This window comes from Microtus oregoni, unplaced genomic scaffold (genome assembly GCF_018167655.1).
Source record: "Microtus oregoni isolate MIOR12 unplaced genomic scaffold, Mior012 000006F_ref0000085, whole genome shotgun sequence".
Taxonomy (NCBI): Eukaryota; Metazoa; Chordata; class Mammalia; order Rodentia; family Cricetidae; genus Microtus; species Microtus oregoni.
In genome coordinates, this window is record NW_024543065.1 from 10,939,842 (window position 1) to 10,967,418 (window position 27,577).

The window sequence follows — 27,577 nt, forward strand, 5'->3', positions numbered from 1 at the left end:
AGACATACGAGAAGTATCATTTCTGTAGTAACCGATGCTGTAAAAACACTGAAGACTGCATATCTCTGTAAAAAGCCACAACTCATCTTACACTGTCAAATTCAATAGAACACCCCAGCAACCAAAAGATTTCAGGTAAGGAAAGGGAAGTGTTGCAGATTTTTGTATAAATCATTTTCTCTTTCTTTTATATATTCTTTTTTTCTTTTAATTCATAATTGACTCTAAAAAAATGGGTTGTCTATAATTAATTCTTAGGAAGTGAGTATTAATTCAAACCTGTAAATGTTTAAGTTGGTCACATTTTCAAAAATAATGGAGTCATTAAGTATAAGTAAATGTAGGTGTTTTATAAATGATCTGATAAAGATTATATGGATCTATGAGTGCACTGTTATTTGTGTTAGACCAAAAAGAAAATGTCTTTGTCCAATAAATATCTGTAAAAACAATATGGTAAATGGTGAACTGTAGCTCTCTTGGAAAGTAAATAATATGTTTTGAAACTGTCACGTTTTGTCTTCAGCGATGTGTTTGGAAGCATGAGTCAAACTGATCTTTTAGTTTAACAGGTAACTAAATAGCCACCCCCATTCAATTTACCCTACTTTCCTTTAAATTAGCTATCTCTCCATGATGATACTGCTGACCTTGTCCTTTCTTCTATGACAAACTGTCTCCACAGCAGAAAATATGCTAGCAACATGGCATGAGGGACAGCTTAAGAAGGGAAATAAATACAGTGTCTAGAATTTTCTTGAGTTACAATCTTAACCCAGAGGCATAGTTCCAGCGGAGCTACTCTGTAAACTTTACTGTAAAGTATACTGTGGTGAACCCTAGCATTCCTGTCTTCCTGTCTATACATACTAAGGTCACCTGGATGGACTCTGTGTATCAAAGATTCTACACTGCCCATCTTGTTGGTAGTTTACACACTGGAATCCTGGAATACCTAGAAATTCCAGCACTCCACACAAGGTGATACATCCTTGTGACATCAATACTGCGGAAGCTAAGACAAATGGATTGTGAGTTCAAGGTCAGCCTGTGCTATCTAGCCAGACCTCAAGAAAAAAGAATAAGAAAAATCATATATTCTTCTCAGTTCACATATTGGTCAGTGGATGTGGAAATCTGTGATACAAGTGGAAAGTTTTCCAGTTAAAGATGTATGTTCCAAGGACTTCATCTGCAGAAGAGTGTTTTACTTCACCCCTACAGCTCCATTTCCCCTTAAATATTAGCTTTGGGAATTTTTTGCTAGGCTTCAGTTAGTAAGAAAATTTGCTACAAAAATTTAAGAACTTCAGTTCAATCCCCCAGAGCCCACATGAGGTAATAAAGTGTTAGAGGAGCACATTCTCCATCTTCCTCTGGCCTCTACGTGTGCATGTAACTGCATACTCACATTCATACAGTACCTACACATGCCACTACTACCACACACACACGCGCACACACATACATACACACTACACATACACACACACAACATTCCCCTCTGAACTCCATAAATACAAGTAACTGCACACTCTCATGCATGCAGAACCTGCGTACACCACATACCACACACACACATGCACACATACATACACACTCACACACACTGCACATACATGCACACAACATTCCCCTCTGAACTCCATAAGTACAAGTACCTGCACACTCTGATGCATACAGTACCTGTACACCCACCACAGATACACACCATATCCACAACACACTACACATGCTTAAATTTAGAAAAATTTACAGTAGTCAAAAAGTTTCATTTAACTGATATTAATGTCTATTGTCTTTGCTTGGGATTCTTTTTTTGTACTTTGTTTTGTTATAATTGTCTCTGAAGAAGGGGAAAAGGCATGTCTGATGAATGGCTTACTAGCAGTTGGAATCAGATTTTGTTTGATTGGGTGTTTTCCCATTGGTTTTTCAGTGTTAGTAGTGGAACCCAGAGTCTTCTATCTGGCAGACAAATGCTCTACCATAGAAATATATGTCCAGCCACATTTGGCTTTTAATCTTGAAATTCAGAAGTCTAAGTTTTGGGTAGGCTTTCATGAGAAAGAATAAAGAAAGGAGAAGAATTATATGCTTGGTTAAATTGGTGGCACAAGCCTGCAGTCATAGCAGTTGGGAGATGGAGGCACATGCAATAGCAAATTTGAAGTCAGCTTGGTTTACACTTTGAGAGTCTGACTCAAAATGTATGGCAACACACACCTCAAAAATCCAAATCTGCCTGCTAAATTCTTGATAATTTTCTGAGCTTCAACCTCAATGAAACTGAACATAAATGTTTACGTGTTGAAATTGAAATGTGTCAGAAATGTTTATGGCACCTGGAGTGTGAGACCCCATAGCCAAGCAGGGGTTCTTAGCTAATTGTGGAGCCTCTGGAAATGCATGAGAGTGCTTCAAGATGTCCCAATGACTGAGAAGTTCTCTACAATGCTGTTACCACTTTTAAAAGATGGGGATGGATCTAGAGGTGGGGTATGCCTTTAACCCCAGCACTTGGGAGGCAGAGGCAGGTGGATCTCTGTGAGTACGAGGCCAGCCTGGTCTGCAAAGTGAGTTCTAGGACAGCCAGAGCTATATAGAGAAACCCTGTCTCAGAAGAAAAGAAAAAAGAAAAAAAAAAGATAAGACTGAGACTGGAGAAAAGACTTAAAGCACTCAGTGCTCTTGCAGAGAACCTATGCTCTGTTCCCATCCCCAAAATGGCATCTCACAACTGTCTTTCTGCAATTCCAGCTCCAGGGACCCCGATGCCCTCTTCAGGCCTCTCCCAACACTACAAGCATATGGTGCATATATAGATATAAAGGCAAACAATCATACACATAAAATATGAATTTTCAGAAAGAAAAACTCTCTTCACTAATGCAGTTTCTCAAAACTAACAAAATCAAAGAAGACATAAGAAATAATAATGTAATGGAAAGGAGAACCAAGAAGAACAGAATGTGAATACATAGTCAGGAACACTCACAGATAGCTAGATGTGTACAGTAAAACAAACCCTCACAATGATTCAACATGCTGTAACAAAAAAAAAATCTGTAAGCTTTTCTTTAAGTTACTAGAAATACCTGTGGTGGTAGTGAAAGTACTTCAGCAATGACTTGTGCTAACTGACATAGCCAAATAGCATTGTCTCTAGATATCTTTTTGGCAGTCATGCTTATCCCGGCCACACCAGCATTGATATGAATGCCTTACACTGATATTTTTTTAGAAAGATTTTATTTATTAGCTACTCAGTGCTCTGCCTGCTTGTAACCTTGAAGGCCAGAAGAGGGCACCAGATCTCATTATAGATGGTTGTGAGCCACCATGTGGTTGGTGAGAATTGAACTCAGATCCTCTGGAAGGGTAGTCAGTGCTCTTTTCCTCCGAGCCATCTCTCTGTCCCCTCTTGGACTGCTTTTTATACAAGAAATTTATGTAATCATTACTTCCCAGTCACACCTTCTATAGATAGAACTTTCATAACATGCTGGGGGGGGGGGCAGCAGACTGAAACAGGACAGGTATGATTACTCCTGCATATTCTGGGGGCTTTGCATTCCTTCTGACAGCATCCCTAAACTTGAGGATGCAGATTTACTGTACCAGTGAGTTCTAAGAAAGTTATTTCTATCTCCGGCCTATCGACTGTCCAGCTAGTTTTCTACTTGTGCTTTAGAAATATACACACACATCACATACACACATACACACGCACGCACATGTGTGCACACACAGATCACCCACATGCACACACAGTCAAGCTGATGTGTAAAGAGTGGGTCAAACAGTGAGCATCATGCTGGTGAGCTAGAGAGAGGAAGACTGCCTCAGAAAACTACCAATGAAAGGGCCTTTCTCTGATCTTCTTATAAATTGAAGCTCTTCTGTGGGAACCTCGTACCTAGAGTTTGGAAGAGAATGAGAAAGATGGTGCCCCAGACCTGTGAGGAGTTCCTAGTTCCCCCTTCTCCTCGGCATCTCCCTTCACTACCACAAACTCTTCCTTACTCATGCCTTTGACCTCATTGCTGTACTATTTTTGTTACTTTGTTCAGTGAACAATTATTTTATTTTTGCTAATTTTAAATGATCAACATTGCAAAATCTCACAGATGTTGAGACAAAGAATAGTCTATTCTCATGTTCAGAGCTATGCTATTTAAATGTAATGCTGGAAATCATTTCTAAAGCAAAATTTATTGAAAAGATTCCCTTCTATGGCATATTCTTGGGCCCAGTAACAAGAGTCTTAGTTAATTTAGCCTAGGTTTGAGAAAAACAGAAATCTGCTCAGTTATTTTTAAATAAAAATGACTGAAACTCATTAAATAATGAAAATCCTGGTGCTGATCCAGGAATGTGCACTTTATGTGGATGGGCTGGGATGTGGCTATTTAATTATCTGCCACTTAAGTTTGGAATGTCAGCCTGGCAGCTTAGCCTTAACCCCCAAAATCTGTGCCGTGTTCTAGCTAACTTCTCATAGCGCTACAGCCCAGTCTCACCTGGTGCAATCCGGTGCCCTAATTGATTGTAAGGAGTGAACAGAAAGAGGCGAAGGGCTAAGCTGAAATGTGAGAAAAGTTGACTGTTCATTAAAATAATGGATTTTGGTACAATTAAAAAGCAGTATCCATAAAGATGTCTTCTAGAATCCTCGTTACAAGTCAGAAGGTAGAGTGAGATAGGCTGTTCTGTGTCTGTTTGCCGTCTGCGTTGGGGTAGGTGAGATGGTTCCATACATGTGTTGGCGAAACTAGCGCCTTATCAGTGTGTCCCAATATTCTCATGACACTTGTAAGAATTCAGAGAGACACAGCAAAAGAACAAGTCACGTCCCGTATGCCTTGCGACAAATGCAGTAGCTTCCCACATGCTTTTAAATAGTGCTTTTATGTCACTAGTTAGGAGGTGGGAGGTAACGGTGGCTCCTATTCATGATGGCCATTCTGAAACGTTATAGAGTCATAGACTCAGATGATTCTTGCTAATACATTCCCTCCATGCCTTCTCTGACTGAAAGTTTATGTCTGTCTATCTTTCTATCCATCCATCATCTATCTATCTATACACACACACATATATATATATACATAAATATGCATACACAGAGAGATTTACACATAATAAGGCCTTTTGTATATTAATCCAAAAACTCAGTTTTATGTATAGTTTGTCATTCTTTTTCATGACTATCTATAGTTTTTGCTGTTATTTTCTAAAACATCTTCTGCCATTTCATATAGTATTACTCCTGAACAGAAAAATGCCACACTTTTAAAATATATTAGTTATTTAGAATTTCCAAAGTAGAGTTTTAACATGGCAATGTTCCAAAACTAATTTATTCTGGAGTTCAGTTGACCCCTCAGAATCTCAGCACTTTTATTTGGAGGTATATCTTCTACTGGGGTCAGGGCTACTGCACGGAGGGCCTTCGATTGTTCTCACTTGCTTGAATTCCTTCTTGAAGAAAAGCTATAGTGAACAGGAAAAGGAGAGAGTTGGAGAGAAGCGAGCATCTCCCCAATCTGGGATATCACAGTTTTGCTGTGAGAAGACACTATAAGAGATAGAGTTGTGTCTTTAATAATACTCCTGACTTTTTCTGACAGAATGAAATTGATTCCAAAATTGCACCTTGTTTGAAATTACTGAGTTTTTAGGAATCAAGTAGTTTCAAAATATTACAGTGGGTTTCAAATAACTGCATTAGAAAAAGCAAAGCTATCGGAATATGTTTGTGCAAATTATTTCAAAGGCATGAAAAACCATGGTATACTACAAGAATCAGACACGGACTCTTTGGCAGGTTTACTAAGTTTACTAAGGTCATTCCCTGAATGACCTGTCTGAACCAGGCATGTCCTCCAAACTTTCTAGCAAAGAGAAGCGACTCAGGGTAGCCCTCTTGTGGTGAACACTGAACAGATAACTTTAACAGAGTCCATTATTTTGCTTCTCCAGTCACAATAAGTCACAAATCTATAAATAATATGATGGAGATGCTAAAAACAAAATTGAAAGTTAAAGGAAGGCCTTTTCCTAATTTTGAGTAGCACATATTTCTCAAATGTTGCTTTTTTTTTTTTACTCAGAATTTAGACCAACACTTAAAATCTGATAGTTAAAGGTGTTTCTTTGAACTATTTCTTATATCTGGAAGTGCCTATATAGAAGCCCCGTGACAGATCTGCTTGGCTAAAATATCTATTGACATGTCACCAGACCTCAGAATAGAGGAAACAGCCAGTATCCCGTGACTCTAGGGGAAAACACCCAACACTGGAAAAACAGTGCACTTGATGAAATGTAATATTCTAAGTGTGGAACTTTGAAGGGAAAAATATCCTTGGTGTAGCTGTCCTGACTTGTACTCAGAATCAGAGCCCCATATGCATCAGAGTCATTTGTATTTTGTTAACACACACTTAAAGCTCTGTCCTTCTGTGATTCAGAGAGCTTAAGACTACACTTGACAGGGGGGACATAAGCAAAAGCCTGGCATCCACTCTGGATGATCAGATTGAAAAAAATCAAAATAGGGGAGTGTTCCAGCTTTCATGTGAAGTTGATTATAAATTTCTGAGCAGCGTGAGCTCTAGCTGGCTGTAAAACTCAACTGAACCTCTTGGGTGGACCGCTGTCCCTAACTACGTGGGAGAGAAGGCTCCCACATCTGTCTTTTTGTTCATTTCCCAGATGTGAAGAGTCACGCTGCAGACCCCACTTCTGGGACTCTTCTCAGGGTGACAGTTTCTGAAGTGCATGGACTTGTCTTATTCTTCAAGTCCCCATAGCCTGAGCTGGGACGTTGTGGTTTCTTATCAGTGTTTTGGGTTTTTTTTTTAAAGTGAAATTTTAGCTGAAATATATCCCAGTTCTCTCTTCCTTACAAACTAGAAATATAATTTAAGACTGAAGAGCTCTGCTGAACAACGGAGGTCATGTACCTTAAGAAATTGTACAAGGCCGGGCGATGGTGGCACACGCCTTTAATCCCAGCAATCGGGAGGCAGAGGCAGGCAGATCTCTATGAGTTCGAGACCAGCCTGGTCTACAGAGCGAGTTCCAGGACAGGCTCCAAAGCTACAGAGAAACCCTGTCTCGAAAAACTAAAAAAAAAAAAAAAGAAAGAAAGAAAGAAAGAAAGAAATTGTACAAGGCAGATTGTTTTGAAGGAATAACTACCTAACACACATTACTTATGGTGTGACCTCTAACGTTAGCATGAAAAGAGTGATCTCATTCTTTTTTCCAAAGCCATTCTGTGCTCCAGTCATTTTCATGTCATTTCTAAAAAAAAAAAAAACAGAAACACAGTGCCTTTACTATTAAATATGATTGAATGATAAATAAGGAAGGGAAAAAAGGCTATACAGCCATAAACTCAGTCACTCCCCAGTCCTATAACAGCCAGAATTGTCCTGACTCAGAGTAAATAAATAATTATTTGAGGAAGCGTAAAGACCATCCAGCAGGCAGAAAAACTATCGGTTGCTTCATGTCATATTTAAAGCCATACTGCTGTGTCTATGCCCAGATGTTTTAAGCTACAGTGCTAGAATTCTTATGTCTTTGAATTTTGGTATAGATTTATTTTTAGTAACTGAGGACCCAAGCTTCTTTAACATTTTATTTACTACTCATTTCATGTGGCCCCCCTACAGTGTGTGTGTGTGTGTGTGTGTGTGTGTGTGTGTGCTTGCTCAAGAAGGCACAGTATGCTACAGCATAGGAGTAGAGGTCAGAGTACAACACTGAGAAGTCCGTTCTCACATTCCACCTTGTTAGCATGGGGTATCTAGTTTTGGCTGCTATGCTGTGTTTTATAGCTTCAGGACAATTCTTTTAACTCTGCCTCCCATCTCTCCATGGGAGTGCTAGGGTTACAGATTCATACCAGCTCATCCAGGTTTTTACATTGATTTCAGAGATTTAACTAGGCCTGCTAGGCTTACATGGCTAACACTTTTGCCCATGGAGCCATCTTCCTAGGCTTTAAGCCTTGTTACCAAAATAAACATTTAACTATATGACTTTCATGTCATACTCGGTTGAGAGGCTGTTACCTCCCTTGATTCAACATAGAAGAAAACAGTATTTGACAAAGCCAGAAACCAACATGTGTTTCTCCGGTCACAACCAATGGCCTTGTCCCTGATGTTGGTTCTTGCCTCTTGAATGGGTTAGAATTTTAAATTTCATGGCAACGCACTGGGAATGAGAGGTCCTGGATTCTATTCCTGGCTTCATTAGTATTGTGACCTTGAGCAGATGACTTCACATGTGAGCCTCTTCCTTCACTGTAAGATGAGAAGGTTAACTAGATGTCTTCAGAGGATCATTTTGGCTCAATTCTGTAACTCTGGAAGCACCTGTTGGTGCCATTTAAGTGTTCAGTATCCGCCTTAAACTTTTCCAAAATGTTCTAGTTTGTGGAAAATGTACAAATGCTTTTAAATCCTTTTTATAATTTGCTGTTCTTTTTTAATAGCAGTTGGTGTTTCTCCATTTGCTCTTATTACAATATTTGTGTATATTCTGTTACACTTAGAAATTGGATTAGCAATTGTGAGTGTATGATTATTTCTAAAATGAGAGCAATAACTTGGGTGTGTCTCTTATTTTAAGATGAAATCAAGTACTCAAATGGCTTACAAATCAATCATCTAAACTACGCAATAAATCGCATGTTTTCCATAAGAATATTCCATTATTCTAACACCCACTTAAAACTGTCAATCAGCTTAATAAATAAAAGTATAACCATTACTGTGGGACTGAGGACACCATCATTAGTCTTTTAAATTCATGGATTTTGTGTAGAGAACAATAGCTATTCATCTAAAAATGGAATTGTTTGGAAACCCCTGAAATTTGTTTTGAACAGTTGTTGCCTTTTTATCTTATGAGTTAACTTCCATACCCATGCCAGAGAGAAAGAGGCAGAGAAAGAGAGAGGCAAAGAGACACACACAGAGAGAGATCACACACACACATATATATACACACAAAATTATTCAACAGAAGGCTACTAGTCACATGATTGTTCAACTTGAAGTGAATGCTTGCTCAAAGTGTACATACAATACAATTACCTGACAAGAAGCTAATAAAAAGTACTACAAGTCCCTTTACCTGTAAAACACACACACACACACACACACACACACACACACACACACAAAAGTGCTACCTGTAGTCCTTTTTATTAGCACAGAAAGAGGGACACTAAAATAGCACTGAAAGAGACTGAAGTCCAAAGCCTGTAAGCCAGCCAGATGCTATCTGATAGAAATTTGGGAAGAGTCCTTTTTCTTTCTTTTATTTTGTTTGTTTGGAGAACAGGGTTACATGGAGCAGAGACTGGCCTAAATGTCCTCATTCTCTGAGATTGGCCTTGAATTCCTGATGTCCCTGCCTTCATCTCTGACATTCTGAGACTCCTGGCTTATGCTGACATGCCCAGATGTGAAGTCTTAAACTGATCTACAGAAAATGCACAAAAACTGAGTGCTTTGAAATGAGAGTCCCCAGAAGCAATATTTGATAGCTCCAGGTGATGGTTTGAGCAAAGTCCCTCCTTCACCCTCCTATTTGCCTTAGCACCAAGGCAGATGGGAGCAACTGTCTGTCCCTCCACGTATCCTCTTGTCTTATAACCTTCTGAAGTGTGTGTGTGTGTGTGTGTGTGTGTGTGTGTGTGTTTGCTTGTTTGTTTAAGGCAGAGACAGAGGCTATAGACTCACACAGTTAAACGATGGCAGAAGAACTGAAACCTAGATCCCTGTGGCAAAATTCCAGGCTCCCCAAATAGGGAAAGTACTTCCAAGTCTTACTTCTCCTCACAGGCGTTTTTTGAGCTTTGTCAAGATGCTTTAGCTCGCTAATCCACGGATATAAGTAAGATCAGGTTAATAATAACTACAGAGACAGTTGCTAAGGGAAGTAAACTAACACAAAGATCCTTTTGGAGTCCTTAGCACAGAGCCTCGCAGAAGGCTGCTCACAATGAAAAACTACTGTTACTACTGTAACTATTATGATTGTTGTTGCTGTTAGAATTATGAAGCTTGACTTTCTAACCACGGGCAAGCATTTCCTTCCGTTATTCTGCATGCATTAAAGTCCTACAATGGAGAAAAGAAGTCTAAGTATGAGCTGACCGTGGTGACTTTTGACCATAATTCTCGGACTTGAAAGGCTATGACAGGGGGACTATACTAAGTTGAGACCAATCAGGGCTTTGATAGTGAGTTTCAGGCTATCCTGTGTTACAAAATTAAAACATATTGTATAAATAAATTAGTGGTAAAATTAAATAAGTTTATTTATGCTATGAGCAGATTAGCATTCTCTTAAACAGTTTAGCTACCTACGAGATGGAACCTGGAAATAGACCAATAAAAAAAAATACAAAATTATTTCAAGCTTCAGATAGTATGGTATACAAATGGAAACTTCAATTTGAAAGTGCAATCTTTTTACTTGAAATTTAGTGTAGGTTATTTGCTGAATTTTCTTCAAAATTATCTTAGAGACGTTAATGTCTAAATTAAACTGTGTATACACACACACATATATACATGTATATATATGGCCAAATATAAATGTACACACTCTGAGACACGCATACAACAAAGCCAACCAACCAACCATACAGCAGAGAAAGATGTGAGGAGACAAAGTTGTCTTACATCTGCAAGACAGGCCTATTCGATCTGGTTTACAGAACTTACTCTCAGCCTACTCTTATGGTTTCTCCATATTTGGGCGGCAGCATACTTCAGCTGGGGTCAAGTATATGGTCATCCCACTGCTGATATTTCCCTTGCCCTCCTCTAATAAGAAGCATCACCTTTTCCCATGGGTTCTATTCCCTCTGTTTAAAAACATCACTATACTACAGATGCAGGCATAATGCTTTCGTAGAACCACAGAGACGCAAGGCTGCTCTTTATATACGGCCCATTTCTATTTTATATATAAATCAGACATTCAGTATATTTTCACATAATTTTTTGACTCATGTTTGTGTGTGTATGTGTGTGTTTTAGATTCTTTTTCTCACTTCATTTGATATATTTTTCCACTTTATGCCAGGCCAGACTTACAAAGGCACTGAGGATTACTTCCTGTTACTAGCTAAGGGGAGAGAGGGGCTGGAGAAAGAGGATAGTTCTTGTGCCTAAGAAATGAGTTTACTTTCCAAATAAAAGAAATCTAAATATGGCCATTATCATCATGTGCCATTAACAAGCAGCTCTCTCTCTTGGCAAGTTTGAAATTGCTGGGCTCCATTATAAAAGTTAAAAATGTCTTGGGCCTGGAGTTGTTTACCCAGAGTGCGAACACTGCTCTAAAGTTACAGAGCTCTGGTTGGAAGCAGGGACCTGAAGGCCGCCTCTAAGTCCCTGACGTCACAGTAGCCCCAGCTGCTATTGTGACACTGAGCTGAGTGGCCCTTTGATGGTGCAGTTTGCAAAGGGGCTGTGGGAATGCACGGACTCCGTTTTGAAAAGGAGTCATTGAGACTGTTCCGTAAGACAGCTAGCAGCTCTCGGCCCCGCTTCCTCCGTTGCTAGACTGAGCACACAGAAACTGACCCGCTGCAGGATTGCCCCCCAAGTACAAGAAGGTATGTTTCTTTCTGGCGAATTTGAAAGCTAGACACTGATCGTGGCAGGACACAGAGGGGCTGCAGTTGGTGCCTTTTAGACTATGGATGAGGTTTAAGTATCGTGGGATGTCAGCATCTCCCGTGCTGATGGATGTCTGTGTCCGGTGATTTAGGACAGTGGGCGGGGTGCATAACGGACTCCACTGACTGGGGAAAAAGTTGTTCTGCTGCTGAGGGTGGATTTTGCAAGCCCGGACTCGGTACCATCCTTACCCTGAGACCGTGTTTCTCACTAATCCTTAGAGGTTCACAAAAACTTGGCTCAGCTCAATTATTAGAATGCAATTTGTGGCAGGGTGGAATTAATTTTGTTATCTGCAAAATAAAATTCACAGCCCCTGAGTTTGCTGTTATTTGAAATTCGCAATTTTAAAAAAAATATAGTTTAATCTAAGATGACTATTATACTTCTGGGTAAATGTTTCTGCATAGTGAGCTCGGAGACACTGGAGTCTTTAAGAAATGGCAATAGTACACCCTCTCCTCAAGGTTATTACTCTTAGATCTTTGCTTCCCCAAGACAAAGGTTGCTGTTTTTAATCAAGCCCTGTATTTTGCCAGTTAAGGGAACTAAACTTGATGTGCCTATAGCTTCAATTGAAAGTATGAATAAAAAATTGGAGAGCCAAGAATAAACGATGATAATCAAATGAGTAAACAAAATTGATTTATTTGGTATTGAATGTGCTGTATCTCTTTGGCCTTGCTAGAAAACGAGGAGCAGGCAGAAGTGGTGATGAACAGCAGGGATTTTTTTTTTATATATATTATCTCCTTAGAAAGTCAAGTTGGGAGGTCTCTCGATAGGTTCATTTTCTGATGAACAGCACAAGGGAAATGGAATTCCTTAATTGTCTGAAATGATATCAGTGGTTGATAAGAACCTGGAAAATGAGATGCAGAGTTTTGGTGACAAGTGGTGCTGTACTTTGAGGTCCAGGCATGGTGTTTTCTAGTCCTTCCAAATTCATCAGGAGCAAAGCATTGTCAGGCCAAATGATTTCTTCTAGGAATTGTGAAATTGGCAGGATATGCTGCCTCTGCCCTTCTTTCTGGAGTATGCATCCTCCTGTGTGTGTGAAGTACTTGAAGCTTATGAAGAGCAATCTACTTGGAAACAGAAGAAAAAGGTCACAGAACAAATACTCAGAGCAGACAGAAGTAACAGTAGAGTAACCTCTCTACATAGAGTTTACTTGGCTAAAATTCAGCTTTCAGTGGACAAGATGGAGTTTGAAATGGTCATAACCGGGACACAGAAAGAACTGAGCATGCCTCAGGTCAAGAAGTGTGGCCATCACCACACTGAGGCAGATCTGGGAATAAAATGGCAGCAGGACATCTTCTGCTCAAGGCTGTTACTTCGATGTCTTTGCTTCTCCAAGCCAAAAGTTGTTTTTAGTCAGAGTTTGTATTTTATCATTTATCCCCTGTGAGACACTTTGGCTACTCCTAAATTTTGCTCCCTAGCAGGGCTGAACCATCATCAGCTGAACCGTTTTGCCTCCCATCAGCACACTTGCGCAACCACTCTCAATCGTTCAGAATCTTGGCTTCTGGCGTTGAGGAGAAGTAGGTTAAAAGGGATTACACAATGCCAGTTTGGTGCTGCTGGGGGAGGGACTCATGCATGACTAACAAATGCAGCTACATCTGTCCTTCCACATTTCCTCCGTAAACTTCTCTTCTGAATGAACTTGGGGAAAGCTGAAATAAAACAGAAAGCAAGGAAATATGAGAAAGACGATGCAGGACGCAAAAGATCCTTTCTTCTTTCCCCCATAGATGCCAGAATCTGAGGGAGGGAAAGAGTGACAGCTAAGAACAAAGAGAACTTTTATATTTGCTTCAGTGGAGAGAACTACATCTGAGCTTTTGAATGTGCTGATCCACTTGACCCTGAAACTTCTCATCACAGAACATGCTGTCCCTACAAAATGGACCCTTTAGCTTGGCATCTTAAAAACTTAATTGAGAATAATAGCAAAAAAAAAAAGAGTTTTATGTTATTTATTCAGCATTTTGCTAGCAACGAATGGTTTTGCACTACGTACTTGGCTTGGCAAACAACCTTAAGAAAGTTGAAAAATACTGAGGCAAGACGTAGTCAAAGGGAATAGAAAAGTTTCCACAGTTAGACTTGCTTCCAAGGAAGTAGAATTCAAAATAATCAGCTTTACTTTAGGAAGTGGGTTACATGGAAATGGGCGAAGGAAAGGATGAAGGTAAAGAGGGAATGAAACACAAGAGGGAAGAAATAATCACTTCTCAAGGATTCATTATGATAGCAGCAGTGTTTAGATTCTTACTACACATTCTCTCACTTGGTCACTTATGTCTCAGAATGTTTCTATGCCTACCCTCTAATAGTTGGTTTTTAGAGAACAATGCAATATCTCTTTCTGTGTTACAGTAGATATTTATATGTATATGAATACAAGACTGAGATGCTAGCAAAGCTAAAGAAATCCCTGTACAAAAAAAAAATTGGCAAACATTGCTGTAAATAGACCTTTTGGTCAAACCTTCTTTTTGATATGAAACCATTTGTTTTCAACAGTAGCCATCACCTTTCATGAACTAGGTTTTCCTTTGGCTCTGGAAAGGGGAGGCTGTGTAGATAGATCAGCCCTGAAACACTAGCTCAGTTTGATGCTATGCAGGGAGCCTTCACAACTGTCTTCTGGGCTGACATACTCCTATTATTAGAGATAAAACTGATCTAGAGTATTTCTGGATGATCTTCATGTAGATAAAAATAGAAGGGCTTTAAACTCTGAGGTGCCCATGGTTTGGTAGGAATTAAAATGAAAGAAAAGTTGCACCCATTGGTACATGGCTGTAGTAAATCCTTGTGAGAACAATTTCTGAGTATTTGCAGTTTTTAAACACAGTTGGGACAAACCATGGGATATCATAAAATCTTTTTTCTATCTTGCCATTATCCCAGCCCCTCTGCATAATGTCTTTAGTTAAATTTATAGTTTCCTCTTGATGTCTCAGACCTCCCTAATTTTCCTACGACCTCCCAGGGGCAATTCTTTATAGCCACTGAAATACTTTCAGGTCACAGTTTGTTACAGATAACTTTGAAGCAGTCTCTCATTCTTAAAACAAGCCTGGTCTGTGTTTCCTGGGAATGGGTTTTAGATGGACCTGAAATATCACCAGATAATTAACAATAGTAAAGGTTATGTCAGTCGAAACAAAAACCCCAATTCTGCAAATTCTTTACTTTGTTTTGTTAGATCTTCATGGTTTATAGGTGCAAATAGTAGCAAAAGCAAAACCAGTAATATTGGGGAAGAAAATGAGGTTAGAAACAGAGTGACTAACACAGGGTTCATGACAGCAAGTTTGTAACTAAATTGGGAACTGTTTACTTTTCTCGAATGACTTGATAATGATACAGTGAGTGCCAAGGAAACATGCAAAAACTATCCAAGTGTCATTGGTAAATGCTTTTTGAGAAAATATAGATCTCAACATCAGTAGGGGTTTTTTTTGTTATTTGTTTTGTTTTGTTTTATTTTTTGCTTTTTTTTAAAGAAGCAGAGCCTGCACAAAAAGTTATGCTTTCAATTCCTTCAAGTCTATAACAATTTATTCCTATCTTGACTGGAGAGGCCTGACAAAAACAAAGTTATCTTTCATGGTCATCTAATATATGGGGTGTGAAATATGCAGTTCTCTTTGGTGAATACAAAATTGTTTTTCCTACATAATCATACAGACTTTATTCTGTCAGAAACACCACAACATTGACTGTTGGTAGATTTGTGCATGAGTAACAGGTTAAAGCAATATGGCCATGAGTTACTAAGCTGGTAAATATGGTTTTGGTTTTTGTTTGGTTTTCTTTTTTTTTTTTTTTTTTTTTTTGGTTTTTCGAGACAGGGTTTTCGTTTTTTCTTTCTGGTGTGTGTGTGTGTGTGTGTGTGTGTGTGTGTGTGTGTGTGTGCCTGCGCATGTGCGTGCATGAACACGTGCTTGTACACATGTATGTTCTGGAGATCTGCTCAGGACCTTGACAAGCTAAACATGTGAACCTGCTGAGTTACACATAACTGATGTGGGATTCCCCTCTGTATGCTGTAAATACCATTGTTAAATAAACAAACTGTCTTGGGCCTGTGAAGAACAGAATAGAGGTAGGCAGGAAAAACTAAACTGAATGCTGGGAGAAAGGAGGTGGAGTCAGAAAGAAGCCATGGAGCTACTGTTGGAGACAGACATGCTGAAACCTTGTTGATAGGCCACAATCCTCATGGTAAAATATAAAATAATGAAGATGGGTTAATTCTAGATGTAAGAGCTAGCTAGCAATATGCTTAAGTAATTGGCCAAGCAGTGATTTAATTAAGACAGTGTCTGTGTGGTTATTTCAGGAGTTTGGGCAGCCGGGAAACGAACAAGTGGCTTCTCTACAACACATAACTCTATGTTCCTTACTGGCATAATTATTTTAAGTAAAATCATTTATTATTAATAAACTTTTCTATTCACTACAAACATACATGCTTTTATTTTTATTAATAAAATGTTCTTCAAATAAAATAAGAATTTTAAAGTCCAAAGTTTTTTAATTTCTCAAATTGCTGTACATGTATAATACTATCTAAAGTTCATAATAATGCTATGAATATCCTTACTTTAATATAAATAAAATATCAACTTTTATAACAAAATTATGTATCTGGTATTTTAAGGTTAATTTTTAAGTATGTGTATATGTGGGGATGGAGTATGTACATGTATCATTGGAAGTGTGCACAGAATTCAGAAAAAGCTATTGAATTCCCTGAAACTGGAATTACAGAGGATTAGAAGTCATTTAATAAGCGGGCTGAGAACCAAACATGGGTTCTCTGTAAGGGCAATATGCAATCTAAACCTCTGAGCTATCTTTCTAGTCCCTATTTTTGGTATTTTAAAATGTCTCATCAAACCATAAAAGTTCATTTCCTGAATGTTAGAAATCAGGTCATTTTGGTCACTACTTAGTGTAATGTAAGAAAGTTTTTCTCCAGTTTCCTATAGTTATAATTCTAGACATGTAGACATATATAGTCCCAATGAAAGAAAAGAGACCATGAGTAAGTTTTAAAATGTGTCTCACAGAATAGTAATGATACTTGAGATCTTATTTGAGAAAGTAAAATAATGACCCTTTTCATTTTTAAGGTTGGTATGGTTTCTTACTAAGACATGGAGTTCCACAGTGACTACCGGGCTTTGGGTCTTGGTACAGTCTTCCCACTTGACATGGGGGAGATCTTGCTTCTTTTGTGTTTCGTTTTCTATAGTTTAATTATGTCATTGACTCTTGTCAAAATGATGTTTCCAGAAAGCACATGAATTTGAGACTCTATCTTCTTGTATCTTTATTTTATAAAGGCAAGTGAGACCACTTCAATTCAAACACTTCCACACTTCCAAGAAACAGTTAAAGGAAGGCAGAGATGAGCAGAAACCCCTTGTCTGACACTCACACAGTTGCCATGGACCTGCAAAAGCAGTGGGAGAACACAGACACCAACTGGCATAAGGGAAAGATGGAGTTACTGGACCAGTTTGATAATGAAAGAAAAGAATGGGAAAGTCAGTGGAAGGTCATGCAGAAGAAGATCGAAGAGGTATGGTTTGATTTAGTTTAAACATACTGTAAACTCCAATCTAGAAAAAAGTCAGTACAACCTCACCTAGTGGTGTCTCTGAGACTGCTTTTATTTTGTACCCTTACGTTAAAACGAAAACTTAGAATTGGTTTTCAACTTTGTTTATGCTGTCAACCTTTTAATATAGCTCCTCATGTTGTGGTGACCCCCCCCACCAAAAAATTATTGTGTTGCTACTGTATAACTGTAATTTTGTTGCTTCTATGAATCATAATGTAAATATCTTATATATATATATATACTAATGATGAATACATACATACGTATGTATGTGTGTATACATACATATATATATATATATATATATATATATATATGGTCTACAGTGTACAAAGCTAGGATAAAAAGGTTGAGAAAAACACAAGGAAAGCCGGGCGATGGTGGCGCACGCCTTTAATCCCAGCACTCGGGAGGCAGAGGCAGGCGGATCTCTGTGAGTTCGAGGCCAGTCTGGTCTACAGAGCTAGTCCCAGGACAGGCTCCAAAGCCACGGAGAAACCCTGTCTCGAAAAACCAAAAAAAAAAAAACAACAACAACAACAAAAAAAAAAACACAAGGAAATATTCTCTCAGGCTATAGAGAATCAACCCTGGTTTTTAAAAATAAAACAAAAAAATCCAGTACTTGGAAATATTATGATTATGTAAACATAACAAGTGTTTTTTGTTTAACAAATATATTGTTCAAAAAATACAGGACGCTTATTAAAAGTTACTTGGATCTAGTATTAAAATTTTCAGGTTATTGAACTGTGTGCTAGAAAAGTGAAGACTCCTGAGTGTACATATCTAACATCAGTAATGTTAAATAAGATCACTGAGTGAAAGCATTCGGCATCCGGCATCTGGTATCCGGCATCCAGCACCTGGTATGAAGATGCTTGTATGTCTCTGCTGAGCTCCTGTCCACATTCATTGCAATTGCTCTTGAAGAGTCAAGCTATACGCACTCAGACCATTTGAACATAATCCACATATGAACTATGATTATGGCTACATTGAGTTGATAGAAATCTTGAACTCTTTTTATTTACTTTGCAATCTTTTCTGTTTGTGTCCTTTGAAAGAACGGTCTTTCAAGGACTGAGTATCAGATAGGACAGATTCCCTATGCCAAACAAAATGTTCTCCATTCATTACAGTATACTAGCCTGGGGGGGGGGGAGAGTGTAGTTGTTCTTTTAACTTGTCAACTACGTTGAGAAGTTATGGGAAGTTATAATGGCAAAGAATTACACATAAGTTAAATAATATCAAGGCAAATTTGAAGGATGTGATGAATACAGAAGGAATTGGATATAGTACACAAGAATGGGACTTTCTCAGACCCAATATATTTAGCATGCAAAATGAAAGGTCATGTGTATGATGAGCACAATTTCCTTTGAGATTGAAAATACAGCAATTGTCCTTCTACTCAGGAATTTTTTGTTTTGTTTTGTTTTAAGAGAGAGGGTTTTTGTTGTTGTTGTTGTTGTTGTTGTTAATGGCCCCAGATATTGGGAAACTTGCTTTATAGACCAGACTGGCTTCAAACTCACAGAGATCCTCCTGCCTCTGCCTTCCAGGTGCTGGGTTTAAAGGTGAGTACCACCACAGCAAGCCTATTCAAGAGTTCTTAAATGGGGACAACACTACCAATGACACCTTCAAATTTAACATGGTACTTTTGAGAGTTGTTCCTTCAATAATATATGTTGAACAGCAGTTCAATACAGATAACTTTGTAAGCATCAAAACCATCCATTTATTGCTGTAGTTTGGTGACAACCTTGCTTCAGTGAGGTGAGTGACTAAAACTTTAATCAACATTGGGTAACTAAAAGCACCACGTATTCTTAATATATTAGTTATGTACATTCTCTCAAATGAAGTTATGGTTCATTATCAAGTATGTTATTATTAAAGACATTTATTGCATTTGTGAAATGAAGTTTTAAAGCTTTAAAGTTATTTGATGGTCTGTTTTGAAAAATGACATGCTTTTGCAAGATACAAGTCTCAAGAGAATGCCACTTCCTTCTTCCCTTTAGGGGTGAGTTGACAGAGTATCTGCTGATCTCACTGAGGTAGCCTCCTTAGGAAATAATTTAGGATTGTCTTTAACAGAGTCAATAGATGGCCCAAGCTTTCAAGCTCTGTTTTATCATGTGGAACACTTATGCACTCATTTTAATCTGCACAAAAACAAACAACATTCTTAAAGAATGTGTATCACTGTGTCATTAGAAATATCACTATAATATCTACCCCTCAATAATGCAGTTGATGAGCTAAAGGGGATGATTAATAAGGGCTTACTTAGAGGGAAGAATATGTCGATTTACTATATGATGTTGTCAGCTATTTGGATAATTAATGTTGCTATATGAGATCATATGTTTAAAATATTTTACTTTACTAATGTTAAACTCTTATTATATCAGAAAGTGGTTAGGGAGAATAGCCAGTAATTGATTCAGGTCAGTGTAATTTTGTTATTGTGCTTCTGTATTCTGTACAGATCCAGACTTCCTTTATTTTTTATATGCGTATTTTTTTTAATTTTTATTCATTTACATACCAACCACAGTTTCCCCTCCCTTCCCTCCTTATTCTTCTCCCCCACCTCCCATCCACTCCTTAGAGAGAGTAAGGTCTCCTATGGGGAGTCAACAAAGGTTTGTGTATCAAGTTGAGTCAGGACCAAATCCTTCCCTACTGTATCAAGACTGAGCATGGTATCCCAAAATAGGGAATGGGCTCCAGAAAGCCAGTTCATGCAACAGGGATAAATCCTGGTCCCACTACCAGGGGCCCCACAAAAGGACCAAGCCACACAACTGTCGCTCACATTCAGAGGGCCTAATTTGAACCCATGCAAGCTTCTCAGCTATCAGACAGAGTTCATGAGCTCCCACTAGCATGTGTCAGTTATCTCTGTGGGTTTCCCAATCGTGATCTTGAACCACCCTACCCCTTGCTCATGTAATACCACCACCTTCTCTTCCACTGATCTCTAGGAGTTCAGCCCAGTGCTTGGCTGTGTATCTCTGCATCTACTTCCATCTGTTACTGGATGAAGGTTCTATGATGATAATTAGAGTAGTCACCATTCTGATTAGAGGAGAAGGCCTGTTCAGGCACCCTCTCCACTATTACTAAGAGTCTTAGCTGGGGTCACGCTTATGGGTTCCTGGAAATTTGCCATGCTCTGCTCTCTGTCCCTCTCACAACTCGACCCTTCTTTTCTCTCATGCTCTTATCCCACTTCCCCTCTCTTTGTTCCCCCCCAACCCTAGTTTACCCAGAAGATTTCTATTTTTGCTTCCTACGGTGATCCATGTATGTCCCTCTTAGGGTCCTCTTTGTTACCTAGCTTTTCTAGGACTCTTTGTTGTAGTCTGGTTATCATTTGCTTTACATTAAATATCCACTTACAAGTGAGTATATACTGTGTATGTCTTTCTAGGTCTGGTTACCTCTCTTGAGATTATTTTGTCTAGTTCCATCCATTTGCCTGCATATTTCATGATTTCATTGTTTTTTACCCCTAAGTAATGTGGAAAGGAGGCTGCTTGTTGGTTCCCAGCTTTTCAGCCCCAAAATAATCACAGAGAAACTGTATTAATTAAAACATTGCTTAGCCCAATAGCTCTAGCTTCTTTTTGGCTAACTCTTACATCTTCATTTAACCCATCTTTATTAATCTGTGCATCACCAGGAGGTCATGACCTACCGGCTAAAGTTCTGGCGTCTGTCTCCATCTGGGCTACATGGCTTCTCTCTGACTGCCTCCTTTCTCCCAGTATTCAGTTTAGTTTTCCCTGTTTATCTAAGTTCTGCCCTATCAACAGTCCAAAGAAGTTTTCTTAATTAATTAACCAATCTTATTCACAGCATAGAGAGGGGAATCCCACATCAGAGTAATACTCCATTGTCCAAATGTACCACATTTTTTACCCACTCTTTGGTTGAGGGGCATCTAGGATGTTTCCAGGTTTTGGCTGTTATCAATAATACTACTATGAAAATAGTAGAGCAAGTGTCCTTGTGGTATGATTGCACATCCTTTGGGTACATGCCTAAGAGTGGTATAGCTGAGTTTTGAGGTAGATTGATTCTAAGTTTTCTGAGAAACTGCCATACTGATTTCCAAAGTTGCTGTACAAGTTTGTACCCCACCAGCAATGGAGGAATGTGCCCATTACTCTGCATCTTACCTAGCATAAGTTATCATCAGCGTTTTTGATCTTAGCCATTCTGAATGGTCATCTCAAATTCATTTTGATTTGCATTTGATGGCTAAAGTTGTTAAGCAATTCCTTAAATGTTTTTCAGCCATTTGAGAGTCTTCTATTGAGAATTCTGTTTAGATCTGTAACCCATCTTTTTAATTTGATTTCTTATCAAAAAAAACAGAATCCTTACTTTGCCCTACTAAAAACTAGTCTTTATGGTTCACCACAATTTTTCTAGCTCATTCTTGTTTTATAGGCATTCTCTATACGCACAAGCATAAATACCCATGGTAGTACATAGTAATATTGCAAAGAGAACTCAAAATAATTTGCTCAGTATCAATAATATGGATCAAAGCTAGGCACACCAGCACACACCTTTATTTCCACTGCTCAGAGGCAGAAGCTGGTAGATATTTGAGAGTTTGAAGTCATTCTGATCTTCAGAATGAGGTTCGATTCAAGACTATGTAGTGAGATTCTACTTTTAAATATATATACATATATATTGATCAAATAAACTAGCAAAAGTAAATTTTTAATTTTTATTTCTTACAGCTTTGCCAGGAAGTAAAGCTGAGGAGGAAAATGAACATGAATGAACATTCTAAGGTCATTAATCTTGATCATGTTCGAGATAAAATGGAATTTCCTCCAAATCTCCCCAGTTCAAGACAATGTGAATTCAGAGTGACAAATCACCAAGATGGTCTGGTAAAGGAAAACAAAGTAGAAAGAGACTTCCTCAGGGAAGGAAATCAAGTGTACAGAAAACAAAATGTACCCCCGGAAAGTAAAGTCGGGCTTCTGAATCTGATGGCCACAGAAGAGAAGGCGTGTGATGTGTGGGCTGACAGGAGGCCTTCTGAGGAGGAGAGTACAAACTGTTCTGTTGCCCTTAACACAGTAAGTAAGATAGGACCAGCCAGAAACTGTTTCTAAAGAAGTGTGAACACTCTGAGTTCTAACAAAGGTTCTTTTTTATGTGTTATGTGTGTGAAGGCTCTTGACGAACTCGCAAAAGTTAGTGAAGAACTGTGTACCTTTCAAGAGGAAATCCGAAAGCGCTCTAACCACAGAAGGTAGGCTGGCACACATGCGATCGTTGTAATCCGGGAAATCAAAAAAGAATTCTGTTTATAGTCAGTGAATCTAAACTGCCTCTTAATGTATACCTTATTTCATGAATTCTTAAAAGTAATCTTCCAATCCATTTCATTACTTAAATATTAGGAATATGATATTCCTTTTGGTGTTTAGTTAAGATAGACTGTAATAAATGATTATGTATCCTCGACTGTAGTTCTTTCTCATTGTGTGTCAGCAGGAGGAAAAATATACAAATGGACAGATCCAGTTAAATCAGTTATTAAACATGACAAAGTTAACAATGTGGTGTTTGAACAGTACAAGATGTTCTGTTTAAATATTTTAATACTGGATCATTTATTTCTCAACAGTTAGGTATATAATAAAAGAATATGTACTTCCAAGTAACACATTATATGTCTATATGGCACCAGCTCTGGTTTTATGTCAGAATCATAATGTAATTTTACAAATTATATAGAATCTCAAGCTGTCATGGTGAAAAAAGCTGTCATGGTGAAAAAGAACATGAAGTTGAGTGATTAGGTAGGTAGAGAGGATCTTGGAGGAGTTAAAGGAAGATGAAAAACATGATCAAAATATATTTATGAAATTCCCCAAAAAACAAAAACCACTAAAAAGTGAAGCTTCCATGGTCATTCCATGACCTTGAGAAATGACTTTAAAGCCTCAAGGTGTGAGCTAACATTGTTCTAAGATTTGGCATAACCTATCTTTCATCATCTCTCACTCTGCTATAAGTCTATGCAGGATGCTCTTCATTCTCTCAGTGGGCACACTTTGCTAGAGTTTATTTCTTCTTACTACCTTTCTTTGATTCATAAAATACAATCTTACCTTCTTTTCAAGTTCAAATGACACCTTCCATTTGGAATTACCTAGTGTTCATGACACTCCACTCAGACTGACACTATTCCCAATGTTATTGAAAATCCAAGGAGAAAAGTGAAGGCTGAATAGGAACTATTTAATAGAAAATAGAACTTGCATTGGAAAATGAGGAAAAGGATATGATAGGAAAAATACTATAGAAATGGGAACATCAAGAGCAGAAACCCAAGAGACTACATTGCATAGTTTGAATCTAGCATGAGGTTTCATGCTAGGAAAAGTAAGGGATGACACTGACTAAAATTTGGGTTAGAACCATGAGTATAACACTGAAGACTTTACCCTACAAGAAAGCAATAAATAGGTCTTATAATAAATTAATTTAGTATACATATATACACATATATATCACATTATGTATATAATCACATTATATATATGTACACATACATACGCACACATATATAACTACACACATAATATTTTAGCAAATTGTGACTTTTTCTAATAGCATAAATACATTTTTAAACTATGACTTCTTTTAAAAGCTCATTTTGAAAAAAAATGTCATTAATATACCTTGATTTATAATTGTTTAGGATGAAGTCTGATTCTGTTCTCCAGGAAATGCCAAATGAAATCAGTGTACCTCATGGGAACCACTTGATCAGTAATGGCCAGGGCATCCTTCCAACCAATAGGGAGAAAGAAAAACAGAAAAAGAATCTGAGCTGTGCCAATGGACTCCAAAATAATTCTATGAAAAACTGTGGAATTGGTTTAATTGACTTACAAAGAAGTGAAACTCCTCCAGTTCCTCCTCCAAGAAGTACCTCTCGAAATTTCCCCAGCTTATATTCTGAACAAGCCCAAGAAAGACTGAAGGAAAGTTTATATCACAGGTGGGTGGCCCATGAGAGTCAAAACAAATCTAACTGCAATTCTCATCTCCTTCTGAGGCGGTCTCCACTGTTTCCACAAGAAGAGAGAAATTTGAAAGATAGTACCGTGGTTTCCTCTTTGACACCAGAAGTCAAAATAGACAGCAAGCCTCCAGGTAATGAAGAGATTGGACTTAATATGTGGTTATGTGACTCTGTATCAGGTACAAAGGAGAGCCCTTCTGTGCAGTCCCAAAAAACTGGTTTTACACCCAATAAAGCAAAATTTGAAAAGGTGATTCCAGATAATCCTAATAAATCTCAGCTTGATCTTCATGTGAAAAATGACTTTCTTCCCTCAGTGACACAGAGAGATCCACTTAGAAGCTACAGCAGCAGTTATGAACAGATTCCAAGGAATGAAAAGCTGGCAGCAAAGATTGATGAATTTAACAGAACCGTCTTCAGAACGGACAGAAATTGTCAAGCAATACAGCAGAGTCAAAACGATTCAAAATCACCTGATGATCTCAACCTTCTTGATGTCTCTCTTGCTCATAGATGTGACATGCCAGAACATGACAGTGGGACTAGTGGTTTGAAAGTTAGTGACCACACACCTGGACCCACAGAAAATGTGTTCAGTAATTCTGCAAAAGTCCCTGCAACAGGCCCGGTCAAACAAATACAGGCATGTACGAGTCCCAGCAGCTATCAGCTCATGTTCCATGAGCATGACTGGAGACCAAGCAATTTTTCTAGCCGGCCAAGGTCAGCTGATCCCAGATCAAATTACGGTGTTGTGGAAAAGCTGCTGAAAACCTATGAGACAGAGACAAGGCCTGCGCAGCAAAATTCAAGATGTTTCAGAGATAACTGGACCAAATGTGGTTCTGATGTAAGTGGTGGTATCATGTCAATGTTTAGAATTGTGTCAAATGGAACACTTGGTTTAGTGTGGGATTCAGCAAGTGGAGCAAGGACTAGATTCAACTAAGATAACACAGTTGAGAAATCAGGGACTACATCTGTCTTGAGCAATAGCTCTGAAGTCAAGTTTAGTTTCTAGTACGATGTCAGCCTGTGTTGGGATCTTCTTAACGTCTTGGCCCTCTGTGAGGCAATATCTTAATATGCGCTGAGGGTATAGTTTTAAAAACTTCATCTAGTACATTACTTACAAATAAATAATATTAAGGACACGAGTGATGATTGTGCTTTTAATTTCAACACTTAGGAGGCAGAAATGGGTAGATCTCTGTGAGTTTGAGACTGGAGTGACTTTTCAAAGTTAGCTCCAGGCTATCTGGGACTAAGTAGTGATACTCTGCCTCAAAAATAAGTAAATAATAAATACATAAATAATACATAAATACATAAATAAATAAATGACAAAAGATACTTTCGAAAACCTAGGGAAAGCTGTTTGTTTCCTTTTAAAAAAATCATAATACATATCTGTTGACTTACAGTTTTACTCTAAAGTTTTATTGTTTCAGTAAATTAATTTTTAATAGCTTCCTCTTTCTTGATTATGATTGATTCAGACTTTCCCATTTCGTGACCTGTGGCCTCATAGGGTTTGCAACATGAATGTACGTGAAGGCAAAGCAATCATTCAAAACAACGTCTCCTTTTAAATGCTTAAAATTTTAAAACAAACAAAAACAAATCTTTGTTTTTGCCACTAAAAGACTATCTACAAACTACAGCTAGTCATAGATACTTTTCACATGAAAATTAACAAAAAGAATGGGTATTTAAATAAACTTTTCTTCTCTCTTTTTTTTGTCCATTTAAAAGAGTACTGTCTTCATTAATTGTAAAAGGAGAGGTCAAGAAAATTGGTATTTACTATGAAGACTTATACAAAATGCCCTTTATGTAAATATGCAATTTAAATAAGATGACTTACTATCATTAGTCAGCATTTCAAATAATCCCTTGGCTTTTGTACTTTACTTCATTTTAGTTGAAACCATAACTCTGTAGGTTCTATGTCCAGAGACACACAAACACGTACATTAACAAATTTCTCATTAACTAAGAATAGATGCTGAATGTTTCCTCTTTTTCATTGATCAGATTGCTTTGCCTGTTAAGAGCACTGCCTGCTCTTCGAAAGTTCCTGAGTTCAATTCCCAGCAACCACATGGTGGCTCACAACCATCTGTAATGAGATCTGGTGCCCTCTTGAGGAAGAGACCTGGTCAGTTGTTCTCATCAACTTTGACCATGAAACCCTATATGAACAAGTTCAACAGAACCGCCATATACGTGCTGCCCATGCATGCTTCAGCATTGCCAGGACATAAGTTTCATTCATTCAATTTCATTCTACTGTAGATCCTTAGGAACATATTGTATTGCTTTGCTTCATTTTTTTTAAAGAAAAACTTGAATTAAATTTACATATCCAAAGGGACAATTTTAAAAATGAGGCTATTGCTTGGCTATGAAGGAAAATAGCACAAAATCTTATGAACATTTTTATTATTGTTGTTATGGTGGTGGTGATGATGATCCTTTTGATGTTTTTGTGTGTGTGTGTGTGTGTGTGTGTGTGTGTATAAAGGTGGCATGTGTAAAGATATCATGGCCTTTATTTGTGTTATAGGAATCCATAGCAGTGAAAGCCTCGAATGGAAAAGGATTTTCCCGACCTGCCAGACCAGCTAATCGCCGACTCCCATCCAGATGGGCATCCAGATCGCCATCCGCACCCCCAGCCTTACGGAGGACTGCCTACAGCTATAAAGTCTCTCTGCAAACTGAAGCCCAGATGGTCTAGATCTAGCCTGGATTGCTGGATTATACAAGTTCTCATCCCTTTTGCCAAACTGAATATTCAGAGTGTTTGCAAACAATCCTGTTCTCTTCTGCAACTTTCAAGATCACTGGGACAAGCAATCTAACCCTAACTTTCCATCGGTCTTCAGTGTTTTTAATCTGTGGGATAATTATCTCCTTGTACTTTAATTTTTTAGATTAGATTTTTTTTATTGCCATCCTCATTGACTTTCCAAAATGATTTAAGTTGAAACAATGTACAATATTGTATAGTCTAACTTTCTTGCAAATGCAGAAAACAAGATTCTGTGCATGGCCATGTGTTTGTAGGTGCATGTATTGTCATAGGAATGTATTTAGGTAAAA

At 38.2% G+C, this 27,577-nt stretch overlaps 1 protein-coding gene across 2 annotated transcripts; it reads left to right on the forward strand.

Moving 5' to 3' along the window:
• On the forward strand, positions 1-27,369 carry Kiaa0408 (KIAA0408 ortholog). Of its 2 annotated transcripts, none has more exons than XM_041653464.1 (6): positions 1-135; positions 17,099-17,337; positions 22,158-22,505; positions 22,602-22,681; positions 24,140-25,319; positions 27,039-27,369. In XM_041653464.1, the coding sequence occupies exons 2-6, from the start codon at positions 17,164-17,166 to the stop codon at positions 27,210-27,212; spliced, it is 1,956 nt and encodes a 651-aa protein (XP_041509398.1). In that variant the 5' UTR covers positions 1-135; positions 17,099-17,163; the 3' UTR covers positions 27,213-27,369. The 2 variants fall into 2 exon arrangements, with proteins under 2 accessions (XP_041509398.1, XP_041509399.1); XM_041653465.1 differs by lacking the exon at positions 1-135 and adding an exon at positions 11,513-11,659.
• The last annotated feature ends 208 nt before the right edge of the window (positions 27,370-27,577 follow it).